The following is a 22,527-nucleotide window of genomic DNA, read 5'->3' on the forward strand; positions in this document are numbered from 1 at the left end:
ATCCCTGTATTTTCTCCAGGTTCGTTTGAGACAAGGAGGTAACTGGGTCAGCACAGATTTATGGAGGGGAAGTAATGATTAATGATTTTGTAACAGACTGTCGTCTTTCCCTGTTTTTGAATATGGAAGGAAGTTGGGTGCATCACGGGAGCTATAAGGAGCCAAAGCGGAAATCTTCTAAACTGTCTTATGCAGGGCTGAGGAACTAAATCTCTTTGCCTTTATTTGGCACTACTTTCCCTTATTTATTCAAAGAAAGATTTTCAGGAAACAGCACCTGAGTTTCTGAAGGAGCAGGAATCAAAGGGTGTACTTGAAAGTTACTATCTTTCCACAAATCATTGGAGATGCCTAGGCATTTTCAGTGGATTTTGGGCTATCCAAGAGTTTGAAAGCCAAAGTCCCACTCCCATTCAGTGGGGAAATGTAAGGAAATTCATCTCCCTCAAGGGAACACCACATAGAAATGCATATACTTAGAGAGATTGCAGACTTCATATTGTATTGCTATTTTTAACCTTTTCATTTAAAAATATTTGGTAACAATTGGAGGAAACCCTGGGTGAGGCACTGCACAAATGTGTGTGAGAGTTTCTGCATCTAAAGACATAAAACTATTGCAGTTACTTAATAGCACTCCCATTAAGTACCTTTACTGTCTTAAGTACATTTTAAGATGTTACACAGGCAGATGTAACTGCAGTGTTTAGTTTACTTGGCAAGCAGCACAGCTTTAGTGTAAGGAACTTCTGATGTTACCATATTCATGGAATGTAGGATAGAGGAATGAAATGTCAAATGTTTTATTAAATTGTTAAAAGAGAGCACAAGTTTTCATTGCAGAGACCTTCCAAGTCTAGGAAAGAGTTAATATTCTTAAGGAAAATCTTCGTGTTAAACTTATTACAGAAACAGATGAAAACCCGACTAGTTCTGTTCTCCTATCCAAGTAACTGCCTAGCTTCCCCTGTTAATGGTTTGAGTTCATGACACGCTGAATTATATACAGTATGTTTTATGTCTAAACTGTGGCAGTTTGGCCTATTAATCATTTTGGCCTATTGCTAATTTGACTTATTACTGACCAGTGACAGTACAATTACTGTTAGTAGTGAAGTGTAGCTCTGCAAGGCTGTATGAAACTATAGACTGGGTTGTGAAGACTCTTATACAAAAAACAATCAAATACATTGGTGAGAGTCACAGTAATCATTTCTAGCTTTGCTGAAAACAGTGAAAGCGTAGGTTTTACTTACAGTGTGAAAATGGTATGCACATTTGGAAATTAATGTGTATATTCGAATAGAGATATTTGAGAAGGCAAAAAATATTTCCTAGTCTGTATATCCCATCTACTGTTCTTCACCTGCCTAGAGCAGAGAGAGCTAATTGGAAAAGCTCCCTGCCTTGGGGAAGCATCTCGTCTGTGCCCAGCCAACTCCACCTACACAGAAGTAGAGAATGTATATGCAACCAAAGTGAATCACAGAATGGTTGAGGTTGAAAGGGAACTGGCAACCTGTGCCAGTCACCCTCACAGTGAAAAAGTGATTCTTGATGTTCAGAGGGAACCTCCTGCATTTCAGTTTGTGCCTGTTGCCTCTGGTCCTGTCTCTGGGCACCACTGAAAAGAGCCTGGCTCCATCCTCTTTGCAGCCTCCCTTCAGGTATTTATACACGTTGATAAGTTCCCCCCGGAGCCTTTTCGTCTGCGGGCTGAACAGTCCCAGCTCCCTCAGCCTTTCCTCATAGGAGAGATGCTCCAGTCCCTGCATTACCTTCATGGCCCTTCATTGGACTCTCTCACGTATGTCCATGTCTCTCTTGTACTGGGGAGCCCAGCACTGGACACAGCACTCCAGGTGTGGCCTCACCAGTGCTGAGTAGAGGGGAAGGATCACCACTGAAAGAGGCTATATATACCACTTCGAGGGGCTGTATTGTGAATAGAGAGCACAGGAGACACAACTGCATAATGTTCTGACCCTTTTTCTCTTCATCCTCCAGTGGCATTAAGTTTGCCCCTTTAATTTTTCTGGGGGTATGTAGAGATCAAGAATTACAACCAGCTCTCCATTCTGTCTGGTACTCTAAGGAGACAAGGAAGCAACTTCTGAGCTACAAAAATGTATGCAGAAGTTACTATTGATACGTATACAGTAATGATATTTTCACTGAGTCAAACCAATTACATTTTTATCTTCTGTTGCCTGGATGCCTGCAAGGTATGAGGATGAGATACAAAGTGTTTCAACGTCAGGTCACAATTTCAAATCCAGCTTGAGTCATGGTTTTGCTCTGTTTCTAGTGTTTAGTGGGTCATGTCCAACTGAATGGAGAAACTGCACTGCCCATACCAGTGTGTCTGGTTTGTTGACCAGACCAAGGTCTCACAAATCGATGCTTTGACCATACTTTACGTCTCCATCCTCAGGCTGGCTTTGAACAAGCTTTGGGCTTGGGTACTGGTGGCTGCATAGCTGCTGGGGAATGGAGAGCTACAGCAATATGCATTTGGTTTGAGCTGCACAAGCCTGTTGCTATTAGGCACCCCATGGGTATTGACTTTGACTTGCTGGTACTCATACTGAGACATAGACATCAACAGAGGTTTGACCATTGGTTTCCTGACTTTAGTCTTTTGTAAAGTCATGTCTTTAAAATTCTGATAAGCAAGATTTAACAATCTGATGTTGATATTTCTGACATAATACAAGTAAGGAAAGACCTATACAGACTTCTTGTGCTTGTTCCATAGTATTACTACAGTATAAAGGACATCAGTATTGGTGGTCGATGTGTTTGCCATGGCCATGCTGAAGTATGTAATGCAAAGAGTGCTGAAAACCAATACCAGTAAGTAATCTGAGCATAACATTAATTTAATATGAGAAAAAAAAATACATGAATGTTTTCAAATGACCTTTTTTACTATAGAATGATATAGTCTTACAGGGATTTTTCATTATACTTAAAAAACTAGAATCTGCTAATGATTGACAAGAAAACATGTCAAGAGCTGTTGTATGTGAAATATAATAATAAAAAGTCTTTACTTAGATTTTTCTTTTTAGTTGAAATAAGAGTTTGGCATATTGTATAATTTCTTAGAAACCCTTAGTTCTTTTTGGAAAACATGGGTTGATATCACCTTCCAACAGCAGGAATTGGAAGCCCAACTCAAGAAAAAAGTTAGTGAACTTCCTCGAGATATTGAGCATTATAACTGAGCTCAGCCAAGACCAAATGGCTTTTGATCATTACTAGAAAAAATAAAAACAGAAACTGAATGAACTATTCCCTTTGTCTGTGAAGTTTGATCTCCATATTGATTTCACAAGGACTTAGATCAAGCTCTGTGGCTCATCTGCTACAGGGAAGTGACTGTGAATAATCAGGCTGTCTAAAACATATCTTAAAAGCCTGGTTTAAACCAGCTGTTGCTCTTATCCATGATGGTATTGAAACAAACTTCTATTGGGACAATGCAATATTTTCAGTTGTGTTTTAATGAAGAGTAAGTGGGCAGATGGATGCCTCCTTTCCAGATGTCTATGCTAGAGAAAAGTAAGTACAGAAGGTGTGAAATCTATGGGAATAGCATGGTTCTGCTCGAAAATTGTATTGCCCCTTTGTTATTAGACTTTGTTATTAGACTTTGTTATTAGACTTTGTTATTAGATAAGAGAGGAATGTTGGAAAAGACCTCTCCAGTCTCAAGTTCTCTTTATTCCTCCAGGGATTCAGTTACTATGCATGGTAGTAAGACCTAGCCCATAGTGAGAGCCTGCCCTTTAAGTAGGCTATTCAGCTAAATCAAAATAAATATGAACTACATTTTCTTGATGAATAGTGTGCACTGTTTTAAAAAAATCAAGATGAATTTATGATCTTGCTTTATTAAAAACATGAATAAGATTATTGTAAACAAAGCATAGTGAAAAAATGATGAAGACAGGCATATAAAGATGACAAATATTTTGATTCACCATAGGTCAACAAGCTTGAGCATTGGAGTGATGCTAAAATAGGATACATCCTAAAGTGTTATATACCAGCTTGATTTAATATTCTAGAATAAAGTTTCATAAACCAGTTTATTGAATCCATTTATAAATGTTCTCTATAAGTAATTTGTGCTAATAAACTCATAATCACATGATTAAAGTAATCAATCGTGAAGAATTTTAGGAAAGTTCCAAAATGTTCTAGTATTACTGTTTGACCTCTTTACATGTGAGCTTATGTCCTGTCGTTTTCACACTATGTGTAACTCTTGGACTGCAATAAAATTAAGAAAAAAAGTTTAAATCCAGCTTCAGTAGAGTAAGAGGCTTTCATTTCTGTAGGTTTCAGTGTGAGTGTCAGCATAACACTTGTGGGGAAACCTGTGATCACTGCTGCCCTGGATATAATCAGAAACAGTGGCAACCTGCAACAGCTGGGAGCACAAATCTGTGCGAACGTGAGTAGCCTAAAAGACGCTAGCTTAAAAGGGACATTGACAAGTGGGTGGGAATTAGCCATAGCACTCATGTTCATGGAGCATAGGTAGCACACTGCATGTTTTAACACCTTTTTTTCTTTACTGAGAAAATTCTTTCCATACAAGCAATAAGGAACAGATGATGCAGTGAATATTGTTTATGTCCTTCTCTCTTATTAATCAATGAAAATAGTCATTCAAGTGAGAATATACATGAGAAAAGTGGAAGCCTTTCACTCTGTACATTGAGTGAATATCGTGGATCCTAGTGGAGCAGAGACTATAGGCATCTTGTACAACTTCAAAATCTGTCTCCCCATCACCCGGCCTCTTGGTGTTCAGGATGCAGAGAGCTTGCTTAAGGCTGCCACTGCTTACAGGCACGTGTGCGGCCCTCCATTCTCCTGCTGATGGTCATCCCTCGCTGACCGGGCGTCAGCAGGCACAAAGACATTCCTGGTGGGGAGTCCGGGCAATTCCACAGCTGCACTCCTTCCTGTGCTCATAGTTGGGAGTTTAGAGTGCTTTAGCTGCACAGAGTAGTCAAGCTGGAGAAGCCCATTGACCTTTCTCCCACCGCCCCTGTGTTTCATTCTTTTGTTAAAGAAAATGACCACAGGGACCCCTTTTTGATAGAAGAGTACGTACTGTCACACATGGGTGTTTTACATCCCTCTGGCCAGAAAGCAGTGAGTGTGGTACAGACAGTGTCAGCCATCTCTGTGCTGAGATGTGCAAATTCTGAGCAAATGCGTTGGCAGACTGCAGTTTCCTTTGTGTCTGGCCTAATTTATTTTCCTTGTCTGCCTTTTCTGAGAGTAGCATAGCCAGTGGGTACAAACCGTTAATAGGGGAACCTTTTTTGAAAGCCAGAGAGATGTACCTATATAATTAGTTTGAGGAATAAAGAGATGGCTTGTTTAATCAAAACTGCAGTACTAAGACTGAGTGTTGGGGGGGGCAAGGAGGAAGATGATTAAAATGTTTGATAGGAGATAGGCATGTTGGGACACAAATTTTGGACAATATTTGAAACCTCATTTAAATTCCCCTCTTTGAAAGGAAAACATTTTCTGCCAGGAAAGAGATAGACAAAGAGCATAAATAATGTCATGTTTTTTAAAGAACGAGTTTATAGAAGATCGTCTACAAGATTCTGAGCCAAAACAACTTTGCTTCTAACTACCTCTGAAAAAATACCCTTTTTAGTATGGATTGCTCCTAGCGCTTTGAGGTGATTTGTTGAGCGTGTTTGCCAGGTGCAGACCTCTTTTCCTGGCAGCCAGCAGTGAAGGATTTAAAGCAACCTCGTTAAGCTTCCCAGAAGCCTGAGGTCCCTTGAGAGAAACTGATTGAAAGAGGTTGGTGGGAGCTTGTAAAGATAAGCCCAACCTTTTGCTATGAGTTTCCCAGTACTGTGTGGGTCAGCAAATGGCTCAAAGTAGTGAGAAGATGCTTGGTGAGGTAGAAGGGGGTTCTATTCCCCTGCGAGAGAAAATGCTATTCCTGTAATCAGAGCAAATAATTTCCCATCATTGTTAGAAGACATACTTGTGAGGTGTAGCTCACAGATGGTTTGGCCCTAGAGGCAAGGAGCTTTTATTTACATTGTAAATATTTTTTTTTTTTAATGTTCTCTTTTTTTCCTTTTCTGACTTAGTATCTTGAACCAGCATCTCATTTGTGCAATGTTTTATTTTCTTGAAGAGTTATATGAATAAAAAACCCCAAAGATCTTCACAGGCTATCACAACCTGGCCAGCGAACCCAGTCTCGACCTGTCTAGTTCCTGCCAGCCGACCATAAGGAAACCTGATGGCAGGCCACCACCTCAGCTGTTTTGTTGGTAGTTTCTAGGAAAAGGCTTCCTTGTCCAAAGCTGTTCAGATATAAAGACGTAGAGGAGATACAGAGAGTGATTCAGTTTCCGTTCTCTTGTCTGTATGATTGTGTAGCAAGGCATGGAGAATCAGTTGTCCCTGAGTTGTGCTCTCAGTTGTGCCAGGTAATGGAATAAGAATTTGGAAGGATTAGTTCCCATACGCTTCCCTCATCGTGAAGAAAGTAGGGGCAGGGCCCTTATCTTCTTTTTTGAGGTGCTTTCAGGAACCAGTTGCCTTCCAGAGTATCTTATCCCCTGGTCCAGATGAAAGAAGGACTTCCCTAAACATGAAGTCATAGCTTTATAAAGTCAAAACTTCAGGAATTTCCTGGTAAGGTTTCCCTGGAGTGCTGGAACGTCTGTAATTAAAAGCTTGTCTAGCACACAGATGCTTGGGGAAGCCTTTTTACTTCCTGCATTCTTTCAGAAAAATTCACGTTGTTTCTCTCCAGCAAGGAAAGCGATCAGATCAGGAAAAAAAAGCACATAGGATGGGTTTATGGCAAAACCATGGTCCTGCCCTTTGATTGATTCTGTTTGCTTACTACTATGGTTGGTTCCTACTCAGATTATTATTATAGTTCTGGAAGATTTTAGTGAAGACAGGCAGAGCTTTACATGACCAATGGGAACAGATTTGTTTTAACCAAGATGGGAAGATTATGAAATACACATAATTGATCTCTAGGAAATTAGATAAATTATTTTCTGGGTAAATCCATCACCCTTTACTCAAACTTTATTTGCAGGGACTGTTCAAAGTGTGGCGCTATTTTTCAGGTTAATACTCTTCTGCAAGCAAGGCACGAACATTGGGCTGGCTCTGGGATTTATATTGCTAGGCCTTTTTGCCAAAGGCAAAACAGCAAAGGCTTTTTGGGATTTAGGTCTCCCATGTCAATGTAAGGAGATCGGTGAAATCAGCTGATGTGCGTACAAGGCCACAAGTGGATATATCAGTTGATGTATCTCAGGTGTTTTCAATAGGTGAACTTCCTAGACTGAGACATATGTGAGGCTGATGTGCCTGCAAGCAAAGCCTCACAGGTATCTCTCAATCTCTTCTGAGCACTGCAATATTCACATCTGTTAGAAGGATTTAAAAGTATAGCAGAACATGTATGTAGAGATGGATTCAGAGCCACTGTGAGTTCAGCTGTTACCTTTATTTGGCTTAACAGAAGGGAAAAATAAAGGAAAGGAGCTAACCACAAACCACCCAAAGTAAAATTTATCACAGCTGAGACTATAGACAACCATACACTGGGAAAATGAGTCACCTAATTCTATCCTTTTCTAGATAATAATAATAATATATTATTATTGTGGTGTTATTATTGTTCTTCATACCATACTTCTTTAAACCATGCTTCTTTTTGAATCCACAATTCCCAGGAGGTAGAATGAACTCGTACCTAAAACTTCTCCATTCAGAAGACAGCAGCTGGGTAAATGCATAGCCAAGTTTGCTGGTATATCTGTATCTATGGCTGAGTATGAGAGTTCTTTGGTGTAGGTCTTTTTATTCAAATGTGTATATCTTCTCTATAATTATTTATTTTAAATAAAGTTTTAGTGCACACAGCTTCAGCCCAGATGTATTTTTAGAGATAGAAAAATAGAATAAACATTTGAACATCTTTTTGATCATTTTTAGAAATTGCTGAGACTGTTCTTCTGTAGCTTCCTAGTTCTGCATCTGTGCATAAGTATATTGTTTTGAGATGGTACAACTGTTGCCTCCTCTGATAAACCTAGCAGCACATGTTTTCCTCATATCTAGACAATCTTACCATGTTTCTGGTGTGAAAATCCAGTTGTTAATAGGTAAATACGTGTATTTCAGCACACTCCAACATACCTGAGTGTATGTATACATAAAAAATCTAAGCTGCTTTTTCACCTCTGCTACATTACTGAATTCCAGTATTATAATGAAAGCTGACTTGGAATATTACTTTTTCAGCCTGCAATTGCCATGGACATGCCACTGATTGCTACTATGATGCTGAGGTTGATCAGCGTCAAGAAAGCTTAAACATCCATGGGCATTATGAAGGTGGAGGAGTCTGCATTAACTGCCAGGTAAAAAAGGTGGCTTCAGTCAGTTTAAATAAATGACATTTGAAGAAGGGCTACTGGAGTGGGACTGTGCCCACACCAATAGTTTGGAGCCTGACCAGTCTAGCTAGCTCCATTTCTCTGGGGTTGTTACTTGTACTCAAAGCAGGGAAAAAGGTGTCTGAAAATAATTTAAATTGTACAACATTGCTTGTTAATGTATAAAAGACACATATAACTTGTATTTATGCTCAGTCCTGTGTGATTCAAATAAAGCCACACAATGCAACAATTATATCAACTACAAAAATTCCCTTTCCTGTTATTACAAACTCTGCCATTTCCCTGCTTAACAGAAGGAAGTAAAATTAACCAAATAAAATTCCATCTCAGGTCAGCTGGTTCCTTGCTGCAGCAAAACACAGAGGACTCTCCTTCAACAGCAGGAGTAAAGGAGGGCATAGGCTATACCAAGAAGGGAGCTTATAGGTATTGAAAAAGCATGAAATCATAGAAGGGACCTCTGGAAGTCATCTAGACTAGAGCTCTGCTCAAACCAAGGCCAGATGCAAAGTTATATCAGGTTGCACTGAGAAATGTCCAGTTGAGTTCTGAAAATTTCTGAGGATGGCGATTACATGGACTCTGGGTAATCTTTTACAGCACTTAATTGCTGTCATGGTAAAGAGATTTTTGTTACTGTTCAGTAGGAATTTCCCCAGTTGCAACTTGTGACAGATGGCTTTTGTCCTTTTGCTGCACACATCTGAGAAGAGTTGGCTCTGTCTTCTCTGTAACCCCCTCTTAGGTAGAGGAAAACTGCCATTAGACACTTCTACCCGCCTTGAACATCTCTTCTCCAAGCCAACGAAAGCCATTCCCTCAGTTTCTCCTTACAAGTCACGTGCTCCAGCACCTTAACTCTCTTAGAGTCTCGGTTGGATTGAATCACCAAATGTGAATTTGGAATCAGAGACTTTACACTGTATCTGTCATTAATGATTAGCACCTTCTTGGAAAGAGAAAGAATGTATCTCATCCTGAGCAACTTTTGTCCTACTCTGGCTAATTACTGTCAGGAAAGATCATACAAAGCTCTGATCAACTTGATCTAATCTTGGACTTACCTCTGCTTTGTGTGGGACTGAACCACCTGACCTCCTGAGGTCCCTTACAACGTAAACTGTTCATTGGTTCAGTGATCTCAGGGTTAAATACATCCAGACTTATTTGGAAGTCTGTCTTCCTTTTGTTGTCAAGTAATCTGAAGTATGATGACAAGCAGCTGACCAGAATGTAATTCAGAGGGAAAATTGTCATCAAGTCTATATTCTTATGAAACGTATGCATCATGATTTATGTATTATCATGCTGTGCATTTAAAAATATAGTGGTATTTAAGGAACAAAAAAAAGGAAATATCCAGTAAAATTTATAGGGTGTGTTTTCCATCTTATTGCCACAATATAATCAGATATTGTTCAAAAGGCAGTCAGAAAAGAGTAGAGTTATTTTTACTAGCATGAGTAGAAGAAATGTTCTTTGTCTTCCAATTGACATTTCTGTGCAGAACTTTGTTCATGCCTTCTGGGAAGATTTATCATGTTGGTCCTTCCTGTCAGCTCTTTGTTCATGAAAGAACATTTCACTCATACTGCTTCCAGGACAGAAAAGAGCAAAATTAATCTAAATCTATGAGTCCTGGTTATATGACTGATATTAATTGTTTGTAACCTGATTTTGTGGAAGTTATGCTGAGTTTACCATAAATCTAATTATAGCTTTTTTCTTCCATGGATAAAGCATGTGGATTTCAATTTACTTTTTCTGTTTGTGTGAGGGGAAAAAAGTGTTAGTAATGGATGCTTGAATGAAGAAGTGATAGAATTGAAATATTGCATGCAAAGATAGATTCAGTTTCTTTATAGTCTGATAACAAGGGAGCTCTGGAAATCATATTGTCCAGCCCCCCCACTAAGAGCAGGTCTACCTAGATCAGGTTGCTCAGGGACTTGTTCAGTCAAACCTTGAACACCTCCAAGGACGGAGATGACACAACCACTCCTGGCAACCTGTTTCAGTGTTTGGCCACCCTCATGACAAATTTTTTTCCCTAATATCTAATTGGAATTTTCCATGTTCCAATCTGTGCCTGTTGCCTCTCATCCTATTGCTGTGCACCTCTGAGAAGAGTCTGGCTCCATCCTCTCTGTATCCTCTGATCAGGTAGTTGTAGATAGCAGTAAGTTCTCCCTTCTCTTCTTAATGCTGAAGAGACCCAGCTGTTTCGGCCTCTTCTTGGATGTCATGTGCTTCAGTCTGTCACCATCTTGGTGGCTCTGACAGTACCAGTCATCTTATCACAGAGAGCAATGAGGTTGTTTGGGCATACTTTGCCCTAGCTAAATTTGTGTTGAATATGTCCAATCACCTTCCTGTCCTTCATGTGTTTAGAAATGGCTTCTAAGATGATTTGTTCACTGGATCTCCTTCCCCACTGAGCAATGGGCCCATATTCCCATTAGCTTTTCTTTTGCTGCTGATACACTCCTAGAAACCTTTCTTTCTGCACTTCATCTCTATTACTAGCTTTATCCCTAGCTAACCTTTGCCTTTCCTAACTCCACTCCTACATGTGTGGGCAATGTCTTTGTATTGCCACCAAGTAGCCTGTTCCTGCTTCCACCTTCCATGTACTCTCTTTTTGAGTTTGAAATCGATCAGGAGCTCTGTATTTGTGTTGTGCTGGCCTTCTGCCATACTTATGTGACTTTCTACACATTGGAAGGAACTGTTCTTGTGCTAAGGCAGCTATCCATGAGAATCAACTAGCTTTCCTGGTCCACTTTCCCCTCCAGGGCAGTTTTACACTGGATCTTGCCAAGCAGATACCTGAACAAGCCAAAATCTGCTTTTTTGAAGCCCGGGACTGTAATCCTGCTATTTTTCTTGTGTACTTGTCTCAGGATCTTAAAAACCACAGTCTTGGGGTCACTGCAGCCAAGGCTGCCCTCAACCTGCACATGTTCTTCCTTGTTAGTGGGTGTCGGTTTGAACTGAGCATCTCACCTAACTGGTTCATGAACCTCTACATCCAGAAATTCTTCAATACATTTGAAATAACTTCTGGATTGTTTGCGTCCAGCCACATTGTCCTTCAGGCAGATACTGAGGTGGTTAAAGTCATCCACAAGTACCAAGGCTTTCTCTAGCTGCCTAAAGAAGGCTTCATCTTCCTTCTTGTTCAGGTGGTTTGCAACAGAGACCTACTGCAATATCAGCTGTGCTGCTCTGTCCTCTGATCCTTACTCACAAGCTCTGCACAGGTTCATCACCTGCCCCAGCCCCAGTGAGAGGCCCAGGCATTCTCTGCAGCCCCAGAACTGGACAGTGGCATCCACCTCCTGGAGCTCTATCTGGGGCGGGCCCTCTGATGTGCCACGGGCATTAGCACCAGTAATGTCCAAAGAATGTGCTCTGCAGTGTTTTGAGACCATCACTGCACAATCTCCAAGTAGCCTTATATGGTTTTGAGAGAGATGCTGGGCCCCTCTGTGCTCCTGCCATGCTAAGTGCTGCAGCAACTACTGCGTCTCAGTCTGTTGTGCAATGTGAGGACCACCCTCCCTGAGCTAGCATCAGCCTTTCCCAGAACTAGCTCAGATCTGAAGATGCTGGAGGAAGCTTCCAGCAGAACCGGAAACAGAACACAAAACTACTGCAGAAACTGAGAGCGCCGACCACAAGCAGCAGCCCCAGCAGCATCCTGGGTGCCCTGCTCATGAACTGCCCCACCATAAAATACCAGGTCCCTGCTCAGCCCTGAATTGCAACACTCCCTAAGGAGGAACTAAACAGCAGATGGGAGCTGGGGGCATCTGTTTTCGTTGCTTTAGGGCTTCCCCCACACCTCCGGTTCCCCGCTCACAAGACTACGAGCCCATCAGAATGCCTTGTGACCATGATTTACTCAACTGGTGAATGCCGTCACTGCTGCATGCTCCTGCTGCCCCACCACAGGGGAGAGCTTTTCTGCATGAGTTGAAATATACTCAGGACTGTGTTCACAGTGGATTTATATACTTTTGCTGTGGTTCAGGTTACTTATGATATTTTTTTCTGTGTCCCTGAAACACATTTTTATAGAGAGGTATACTTTTCTAATGGAAAATCTGTTTTGTGCTGACTTGACTGATCAGCTTTTGGTTTGTTTTGATGTTGCTGATCTTAGACATAGGGTATTCAAAAAAGTAATATGTAGTATGAGGAAAAATTAATGATGCATTTGCCTGAATGATGTATAAGTTATGATAAGAAAGTAATATAAAAAGAGATAAATATCATGTGATAGTGAAAACAGATTTTTTTCCAGATTTACATTTTTTTGTTAAAATAGCTCTTTTTTATCATGCTTTAAAGATAAAATTCAGCTGCTTTATGTGAGAATAGAATGATTCAGAAATCTGTAGAGAACAGGTGGTTAAAGAACAGCAAATGATGAATACTGTCTTTATCGCAGTCATGCTCCATTTTTTTTCCTGTGCTGATCCTTTTCTAGTTGTATATAGAAACAGTGTACAGGATGTTATTGTTTCTTAATTCTTCCAAGTTCCCCTTTTTATCTCATATTCTCCTTCTGGTTTATTTTGCCCAGCATAACACAGCTGGTATTAACTGTGAGAAGTGTGCAAAAGGTTACTATCGTCCTTACGGCGTTCCAGTGAGAGCTCCTGATGGCTGTATACGTGAGTCCTTTTCTCTTAAGTATCTTCTCATGGCGGTGGCTTAGGGGTTTTTTGCTATAATGAGGGCATGGGATGCATCTTTTGGAGAGGAAAAATGAAAGAGTGGCCAAAAGATGTTGCAGAACAACTGCAAATGACTTTCTGTTTTGGTTTAGACCCTTTTAGAACCTTTCAGACCCTTTCTTCTCAACTTATGTGTCATATGGGCCTAAAGCTTCAGTCCATCATCAAGACAATAGGAAGAAGTAAGGAAGAAAAGGCTGCTGAGGAGATAGGATCGTGTAAGCCTGGGGTGCTGCTACAGGCCCCACAGTGACGTGGCATGACCTATAAGAAGTCACTCTCATCTCCTACCCTCATGACCTTGCTTCTCTTAGCTCTCTGATGTGTATATGAGGTATTCTTTGGCTCTTGGTCACTTGAAAATGTTATTCTATACCTCAAAAGGTCACGAGGATCACTACTCCTACTTTATGCAGTGCGTAACCTAACATTAATAAATAATGCAATAGGATAATTACTAATATAACATTTAAAAAAGAAGAACTGAGTATAGGTAAGAGATAAGAGTTGAATTACAAACAGGCTGAAGGAGCCTTGTGACAGGTAGGAGGAAGCTATAGTTTGTTGAGTTTGGGTATTGAAATGAATGGGAAGTCAACAGAGCTGTGGCGTGCTGCCATAATGTTGCACGTGGTGTGCAAGGGAAGGTGGATGGGGCATGGTGCTTAGCCTAGACCATGGAGAGAGATGAGCGGATGCCACAGAAAAGATAGTTGCTGCAGTGCTGTGGAGTAATAACATGCAGCTTTCTGAATTAAAAATACTAAACGCTCTAAGAAAATAACATAGGTCTTACTTCTAAGGGATATCACAAAGATTAATTGGTGATATAGGGTACTTGGAGTATATGTAACAGCATGCAAATGTTACTTCTTTAAATAATGAAGCATTCCCAACTGCAAATTTACTATTATAATGCCATCGTGCACTGCTGCAAAAGGCAAATTAATTATTTTCCAAAGAGTGCCTAACTGCTGATACTTACTTAGCCTGCAGTTGTAACTTGGAGCATGCAGAGAGCTGTGAGGAAGGGTCCGGCCGCTGTTTCTGTAAGCAGAATTTCCAGGGAGAAAACTGTGAAAGCTGTGCTGATGGATTCTATGGTTATCCATTTTGTGTCCGTAAGTATACAAATAAAAATGCCTCTTTTCCAGTATTTTAAATGTGCATTAAAGAATTAAGAGTTTTCATTGCACTCAACTTGGTTGAAACATCTGGCATTTCAGCTTCACATGTTTACATGTTCTGATAAATCAGTTGTCATAATACTGAAGAGAATCTAGTTTATTTTACAAAACGATGGTTACTTGAAAATCAAATAGATTGTGCTGCATTCTCACATTTCTGAGTTCATTTAAGACATCTTCATTGAGGCTACAGCCTATCTCTCAGTAAGTCATGAACTCCAGTCCTAAAGCCCTGGACAAATTATTTAAACATATCTCAGGGTCTTTAGGTATAAAGACCACTTGGACTGGAAGTGGAACGTGACTGTATTGAGAGAGAGGGGAGAAAATGGTTATGTGTTCTCCTTGACGACTCCTACGATTTGCAACTTGCATCCCTGATAAACAAAGCTTGTGGGCTTTCGGAGGGTTCTAAAATAAATAAAAATAATTCTCAAATAGCACCTGCGTAATGTTGGAAAGGCCCTCCTGGCAGAGCATAAGGCTCTCAGCTATGCTCTCTTTTTTTGCTAGACTGCAGGTAGGTGCAGATATGTGGTCGAAGGAAGGGTTCCAGTTTGTTTCACATTTTTTTAAGACATGGTTGAAGGAAAGGTGTTTGTAAATCCAAAGAAAATAAACATATTAGAAAAAACAATGCGACACAAATGCTGAGTGCTTCTGCTTATTGAAAATGGTAACAGAATGCTAGCTAATGCTATTGATTAATTGAAAATTAGATTTTTACTTTAGAATAAAGAGATTGAAATTAAGTGTTGGGAATTCAGCAAATTAAATGCTTTCCCCATAAACAAATTATATATAAGATAACTAAGGAAAAAAGTAACATCAGAATTGTGTTTCCTGCATAAAAGCTTGTGACTCCATGATCAGATTCTAAAAATGCATCAGTGGGATGTTTTGTGTCCTCAGGAGAAGCATGTTTCTGACAGCCAATAAAACAGGTGTTGTTCTGGGGCAGGATTTGAGGTCTGACTAAAGCAGAGGTCCCATGATAAAGGTGGAAGAAGAGGGAAATCAAGAAAGGAAAAAAGCAGTGTAAAAAATGGAATGTTGTTTCAATTCAATGGCTGTGATAGAATAAACCTTCTCTGTGCAGTGCATTCTAGATTATCACATCTTATTTATCCTGTTGTTTGCAATCCAACGTTTTTAAGTACGTTCAGCTCAGGTAGACCTTATCTACGTCCCACTGATCTCTGTGGCACATCAACTTTGGATCCCATCTTAATGGAGGAAAGTTTGTTGGGATGTCTTTCCCACTCCTAATCTGGAGGATTCTCAGATAAAAAGCTCCCAAGATGTAATGTACATGTCATGAATTCTGGCAGTTCAGGCAGCGAGTAATAATGCCACTTAGCAGGAGATGGGCCTTCGGCTGAAAGGAGGAAATGTGAAATAAATATGGAGCTCCCTAGATAGCTCTCATAACACCATCTAGCATGAGAAAGCTTTCCGTACAAAAGGGTAGGGAACAGGGAAACAACCTGGTAGCATTTTCAAATGGTGCCTGGCCTTTCATACTGTCCTTTTGAGAAGGGATGTTTGCACCTGGATTGGACAGCAAAAGTAAAATGTTTCTTATCCTGTTCCTAACTGAAAGGAAACTAAGCTGAAGTTGGTTACTAGAGTCATGTGAATATCATGTTCTCTGTATTGACAGCAGATGACTTCATGGTTTGTCATGATTTTTAGTGAAATAACTGTATCTGTTTCAAATAAACTTCATTGTTTCTTTTGTTTTAAAGGTATTCCTGTACATCCTTTTACTTCTCCAAATCCAAGAGATGCTATGGCTGGTGACATAATTGGCAAGTTCTTGTTTGGTTTTTTTTTTCCCCCCTCATTTCACTGTTTTTCCCCGTGTTGCTATTTTTCACTGTTTCAGTTGTGCCGGCTCTCTTATGGAGATTTATGTAGTAATTTGGCCACTGTTGGTATTTATCTTTCAGAGAGCCTTTGTTCTTGCCAGAAGTTCATCATATTGTCATGTTCGTATTGAACAGTTTAGTAGGCTAGTTTTAGGAAAGAGTTATGGATCAAAATAACTTTGACCAGCCTCCGGCAAACATCTGCAGAAGAGGCTGACCATCTTGTTTGGTGCTCTTACAAACAGATCCATCAAGACTTTCTGACATGTACAACTTGTCAGCTGCTTTGCAGTATAAATCTCTTTCTTAAGGCTAACTGGCCTCTGCTTCTGGACTGTCCTCTTGCACCTGGCAAATTGTACATTGCCCTTGGCAGTGAAGAACTTCGATTTTCTGAGAGCTACGTATTTCTTATTTAGCCCACTGTAAAGCTGCCTGAAATCCATACAACGATTCCCTCAGTGGGCTTACATTTTTTAGTATGTATTATCATACTGCAGAATGGGGACATCATCACAGCTAGCGCTTAATCACAAACATACTTGTAATGCACTTCAGGATTAATAACTTGTTTTCTTGAAAGTGTCTGCAGTTGCCATCACAGCCTGCAAAGCCTCAGTCTCCTATACCACTTCTCTCCATACAGCATCCAAAATAATTGCCTTGGTAGGCCTCTGGGTATGCTCTGTCGCATATCCCCTTCTCTCACATATTTTTAAAAGGAAGAAGAAAGAAAACTCCAAAGCAAAATTTATAAATATAAACAGGAGAAAACAGATCTTGAGCTATTTGCATTTTCAACAAGTAGCATGTGAGTCTGAAGGCATAAGAAAGGCAGCTGCCTCTAAGTGGAAGCTTCTGTGGCTGTAGAAGTTGTAAACCTGTGCTGGAAGACTAAGCACAGTTACAGATTATTATTTTTTTAAATGAGATTTGCATGTAAGCGTCATAGAAATAGTTTTGCGGTTCAAGAGTAATTATTACTAAGCACTGATCTGTTTTTCTCTGCAAAAATATGAGAAGTTGTGGGATTTTATGCACTAACTTTGTTCCTTTCTTTCTTTTCCTTTCCTGTTGTAACCAGAAGGTGGCTGCAAACCAGGGTATTTTGGCCCCCAGTGTCTGCGTAAGTGCCATGGTTTCTTCGATGCTTGGAGCCTGTGCTCCGGTGTAAATGCCAGCCTTCAGCTGCCAAGTGAAATAGGAACTTTAAGATCGTAATGCTGTAAATGTTTTCTTTACAAATGTGCTCTTCAGCGTGCCAGTGCCATGGTGCAGGAGTGCTGGGAGGTGACTGTGATGGAAATACCGGACAGTGCAGATGTCGAACTGGATTTCGGGGGTTTTCCTGTGATTCCTGTGCAGTTGGGTATTTTCGTTACCCCTTCTGCAAGGGTAAGCCAAAACCTTTCCTTTCAGCAAGAATATCCAAAATACAGACACAAGTTTTATACTGAGGGAATTTTAATCCTTTTTGCCACAAAGATGTGTTCATAAGGGGCTCTCCCAAAACTCACAGAAGTCAAAGAAGAAGAAAAATGCGGTGAGGGGAATTTCTATCTAAAAATGCCCCTGTTTCATTGATCACTGGCTACTGTGTGATGCAGCTATCAGGCTCCAGTTTGAGGTTGGATTTAGTAACATTGATGAAATTTAGAATATCAGTGGGAACATTTCTGTTACTTATCCTTGTTTTTTAAAAATTTTATTTGTGTTTAATTTGAGTTTGCAACCTCACTTTGATGCATCAAGCTGCCCTTTCTAATCAATACTAGAAAACTGACTGTTTTTAACCTTTATTAACCATCTCCATACTGTGTTTTTAGGCATTTTTTTAACCCTTCCCACCTGAGATTGTAAATCCAAACCATAAATTGTTTCATTTTAGTCTTAAAAAGGATGGAATTATTTTCAATAGTTGGCGTAACACTTGGCATTGATAAATCAGACTATGAGTGGGGACAGGCTAAGTGTAGTACTTCAACACTGATACTGAATGCAGTAGTTACTGTGAGCCAGATTCTTTTGCTCTTTCATTAATGCTTCTCTCAATACTGAATTATTGCTGATGTGGGCAATCAATAAAAGCTGTAATGAATCAAAATAAATTTGATGGGAAGATTTTGGTCCCATTGAGCATCAAGGAGTAGCGCTTTTTTTTTTTTTTTTTTTTTTTTAAATTAAAGAAAGATAAAAGAAGAGAGCTTGTGCAGAGGCTGCCTCTGAAATGTCTTTTCTCGTTTGCAGTGTGCGAATGTAACTCAGCGGGTACCCAACCTGAAGTCTGTGATTTTCTCGGGAGGTGTCTTTGTCGCTATGGGGTAGCTGGACTTCAGTGTGACAGCTGTCAGCCTGGCCACCACTCGTTCCCTGCCTGTCAAGGTAAATCTACCAGTTGCTTGTACAGCATCAAACAGGCCCCTGAACAGGCAGACAGGACTGCTTTTCAGGTAGCGTTTTTGCAGTGGCTGAATGTTTGCAGCAGTAAATGAGCAAGGGACTCTTGTTCTCTACAGTGAAGTCCTCATCCATTCTCATTCTCCAAGCACTAATCCCAGGCATGTTTCCATAGCAGGGAAGAATTATATAGTGGGTTTTCTCACAGGCTTTTTTGGTTTTGCATGGCCAGTTTGATACAGTCTCAGTAAGCACAGCTGTCTTACTAATAACCAAAGCGTTTGAAAGCTGTTTTCACATGGAGACCTACAGCAACAGCGTGTGCTTGACTGCTAAGGAGCTGGCATAGTAAAAAAAACTAGAAATGCTATGAAGCACTAATCTGCTTTTGCAGATGGTCTTTGTTTGGTACCTTGCAAAATGAGTGTTCTGTAAATCTGAAAATGAGAAGCTCCCATTTTGCCCTTCACAGTGATTTCTCACTCATTTTAAGATCATACGACAGGCACAGAGCCAAATGCTGTTCATGTAATCATGAAACATGAATATCTCCATGGACTTCCACCAGTGTACCTGCCACCAAGGACTAGCCTGCTTTTTATGAGAGCGGAAAATCGATGAAGTATAACCTGGAATATCATAATAGTTTTGTGTGCATATGATGAATCCATCAAGTCCTATCTGGCCCATAGGTTTAATCTGCCTTTGCAGTAAGTGAGAAAGAGGCCCTTAATCCTTAGTGAATCTTACATTCAGAAAGAATATAGGATATTGCTGAGTTCTGGTATGTACTTTTCCTGCACAGCTTAACAAGAGTTATATGGAACATTATGATTTACTTTCTTCTCTCATTATTTTTGGTTGCTGGCTATAGCAATCTTCTTCCTTTTGGGCTTACGTACTTGTTTATGTCCTATGAATAGACAGCAGAATTCTTTATGCCCTTGCAAAGATATATTATGTTGTGTTACCAAACGTAATGGGTGGAATAAAGAAACACCACATGACTGTGTCTCTGTGGTCTGGAGCAGATTAACATTTTTTAATGAAAAACATAAAATCAGGGTTCTGCATTGGTACATGCTGTTCAGTGGTTTTAAAAAAACACTTTTTTTTCTTAGAACTGAATCAGGTAGCAATCTTAAAGCAAATCAAACCCATATTGAATACATTTGAACTTTTAACACCAAAAGCTGGAAAGGGACATGAAAGCTTAAAAGAGCATGCAAAAAAACAAATTATAAAAGACAGATGAAAATAGTTGAAAACACAATCAGTCTCAAAATTGCTGCAGTTCACAGATTGTTCTGTTAAAATAAGCTGCCATGGGTTTAAATTTAAACTAATGCAGCATGCTGCAAACTGTGGTGGAAAGTGAGCAGCCCAGCTTGCTACTTCTGTTTGCAGTTGTCATCTTCAGAAGGGAGGTAGATCTATAACTTTGGCTCCTGCAGCTAAAACTGATCTCTCTGGTCTTGCCTTGTTGAACTCAATAGAAGCTTTATTCAATAGGAGTGATATCAAAATAAAATCTTTAAACTGTTCACTGTTATTAAAATGAGGAGAGAATGCAATATAATGTTCAGCTGGGGGTGGACTCTAGTGTATGTGACGTTTTTGGAAGCTTCAGTATTTGTATTTCTCTTACGCTAACTTCCTAGCAAGCCCTGCGTCTTTCCAGGCGTCTGTGAAGTAAACACAGCAAAGTCAAATGTCCTTGGCTGTAGCAGAAAGAGGAACTGAAAGGGGGAACCAGGAACATGAACATGGAACAGAACAACAGTGTTTGTTTTATATTTCTGTCAGTCAGCCATTTCTGTCAGTCATAAAAGCCAAGCGATTAACTGCAACACTTCAGCTTCTACCTGGGGGAGCTGGGATTCCCAGATGGGTTTCCATTCAGGTACCTATAAAATGTGGGCCTGTGTAACTACCAACACCGTTCCAACAAAATAGCACATCTTATGTGTGATAGAGCTGTTAGCCTAAAATAGTGGTAACTCCAAGACGAGCACCCATCCAGCTAGTTGTTATAGTCTGACAACGTGCCTTGTGTATTGGACGCAGATTCCTGCAATGCACTACTTGCCAGCTTGTAGAATTAAGATGTCAGCAGTTTTTACCTTGCACATCATTTATTTATGCATCATGAACCTGTGCTTGTGCATCATTAACTGCTTGACTAATAAGCTTCCTGTTAGCCATTAGACCTAGCCTAGCTTTGTGGATGCTGTTTCTCAGGGGTTATTTTTTAAAGATATTAAGTACTTCTCTCATGTGACATTCTTTCCATTTTAAGATGGATTTCTCTCCCTTACACATGTGTTTTGCAAGGCACCAAACCAAATCTCTAAAATGTACATTATAGAACTGCAATAAGAACCTGATTGTCAATGGTTGAGGAGGCAATTACATTATAAGCATCTATTTCAGGATATTTATTTTTGGTGGTAAAATTATGGTTCATCTGGATTCCTCATGATTACATTCAAATGTGACTTTTTCTTTTTTTGCAAACTCTGGTTTAAATAACTAGTGGTTTAGACATGTATCTGTTAGGATAGTTATTTTTTTTCTCTGTGCAGAATGTAACTGTGATGCTCTTGGCTCAGTGGAGAATACATGTGGTCCTAGAGGTCAGTGTCTGTGCCATAGTAACTACGTTGGACTTAGATGTGACCAGTGCGCTCCAGGTTATTACAGCTATCCTAGCTGCTTGCGTGAGTAAAAGCCTTTCTTCCTTTTACTGGAGTTACCTGTGTAACTATGATAGTTCTGTTCCATCCAAAGCTGGCAACAAAACCACTGAAGATCCAGCCGGTGGCCAGGCTTCCTGGCAGCCACGCACTCTGGTAGTCCTCCCTGGCACATCATCACCGTTCCTGTGCTAGTTGGATTAATGTGAGCATGGAAGTGTTTGGCCTTGGCACAGTTGTATCTCTCTTTTAAAATATGAAGTCTAAAGCTTAGGCTGGGCAATGGGCATGTACCTCTATGCGTTCTGGCTCACTCAACTTATAGAACATAAGCTGTGTTTCAACTGGTTTGGGCTTCTAATATTTGATACGCTGTCTTGTAAACTTTTAAGTTTATTAGTATGTGCTCTTGACATGTGCCAATATTGCACTATAAATCGTAGTCTAGAAGGACTTGAATCTGCAAATCATCTATTATATCAATAATTTTTCCTGCCCACGTGGGTCAATTGATCAGGCCCAGAATGTTTGTATAGGTTTTTCACATCAAGCAGAGGGAAAGCTGCAGGATCTGTCATTAAAATCAGCAAGCTACTTGATCACCATGAACAGACTGGTCTTTCCTAGAAATCAAAAGATTATTAGTGCTAAAGAAGCAATGTGTCCTCAGAATTCCGCTATTACTAATCACCACAACCACAGCAAAACACAATCTCACAGGTTTGTTCTCTCTCTTTAGGAGACTGGCTACTACTTTACTAAAATAATTGTCATTAACCATTTCACCCTTAGACTCTATCTGAGCAAAGATTAGTCCCCTGGGCTGTAGCAGCATTGTTCTTTTTTGTGGCATTATTCTTATTTACCCTGTGTGTATAAACTATTGCAAAACTGAGAACTTACGTAGGAATCTGAAACAGTAAGACTGTTGCATGGTGTATTTCAAAGCTTGCTCCTGGCCTCCTCTGCCCTCAGATCTAAAGGTGTGATGGGCATACAATTTTATGTTCTACATTCTGCCATCATATTTTTAAATGCAGGTCTAATTACAGAATTTGCCCTGTGCTCTCTGTAACCGTAAGAAGATCAAGAAAGCAGAAAGGCAAACCCAAGTCTGCTCTTAGGATGGGGCAAAGAAG

At 40.1% G+C, this 22,527-nt stretch overlaps 1 protein-coding gene across 1 annotated transcript in view; it reads left to right on the plus strand.

Annotated features, from left to right (window-relative positions):
* The window catches only part of LAMA3 (laminin subunit alpha 3), a 124,112-nt gene that overhangs the window by 22,727 nt on the left and 78,858 nt on the right, over positions 1 to 22,527 (plus strand). The window contains exons 6-15 of the mRNA XM_075706040.1: positions 2,759 to 2,856; positions 4,350 to 4,465; positions 8,335 to 8,453; positions 13,084 to 13,174; positions 14,227 to 14,358; positions 16,173 to 16,235; positions 17,380 to 17,421; positions 17,553 to 17,690; positions 18,543 to 18,677; positions 21,278 to 21,412. Coding sequence (XP_075562155.1) covers positions 2,759 to 2,856; positions 4,350 to 4,465; positions 8,335 to 8,453; positions 13,084 to 13,174; positions 14,227 to 14,358; positions 16,173 to 16,235; positions 17,380 to 17,421; positions 17,553 to 17,690; positions 18,543 to 18,677; positions 21,278 to 21,412 — 1,069 coding nt within the window. The remainder of the gene's footprint in view (positions 1 to 2,758; positions 2,857 to 4,349; positions 4,466 to 8,334; positions 8,454 to 13,083; positions 13,175 to 14,226; positions 14,359 to 16,172; positions 16,236 to 17,379; positions 17,422 to 17,552; positions 17,691 to 18,542; positions 18,678 to 21,277; positions 21,413 to 22,527) is intronic.

Source organism: Pelecanus crispus, chromosome 2, assembly GCF_030463565.1.
Source record: "Pelecanus crispus isolate bPelCri1 chromosome 2, bPelCri1.pri, whole genome shotgun sequence".
In the NCBI taxonomy this organism is placed as follows: domain Eukaryota; kingdom Metazoa; phylum Chordata; class Aves; order Pelecaniformes; family Pelecanidae; genus Pelecanus; species Pelecanus crispus.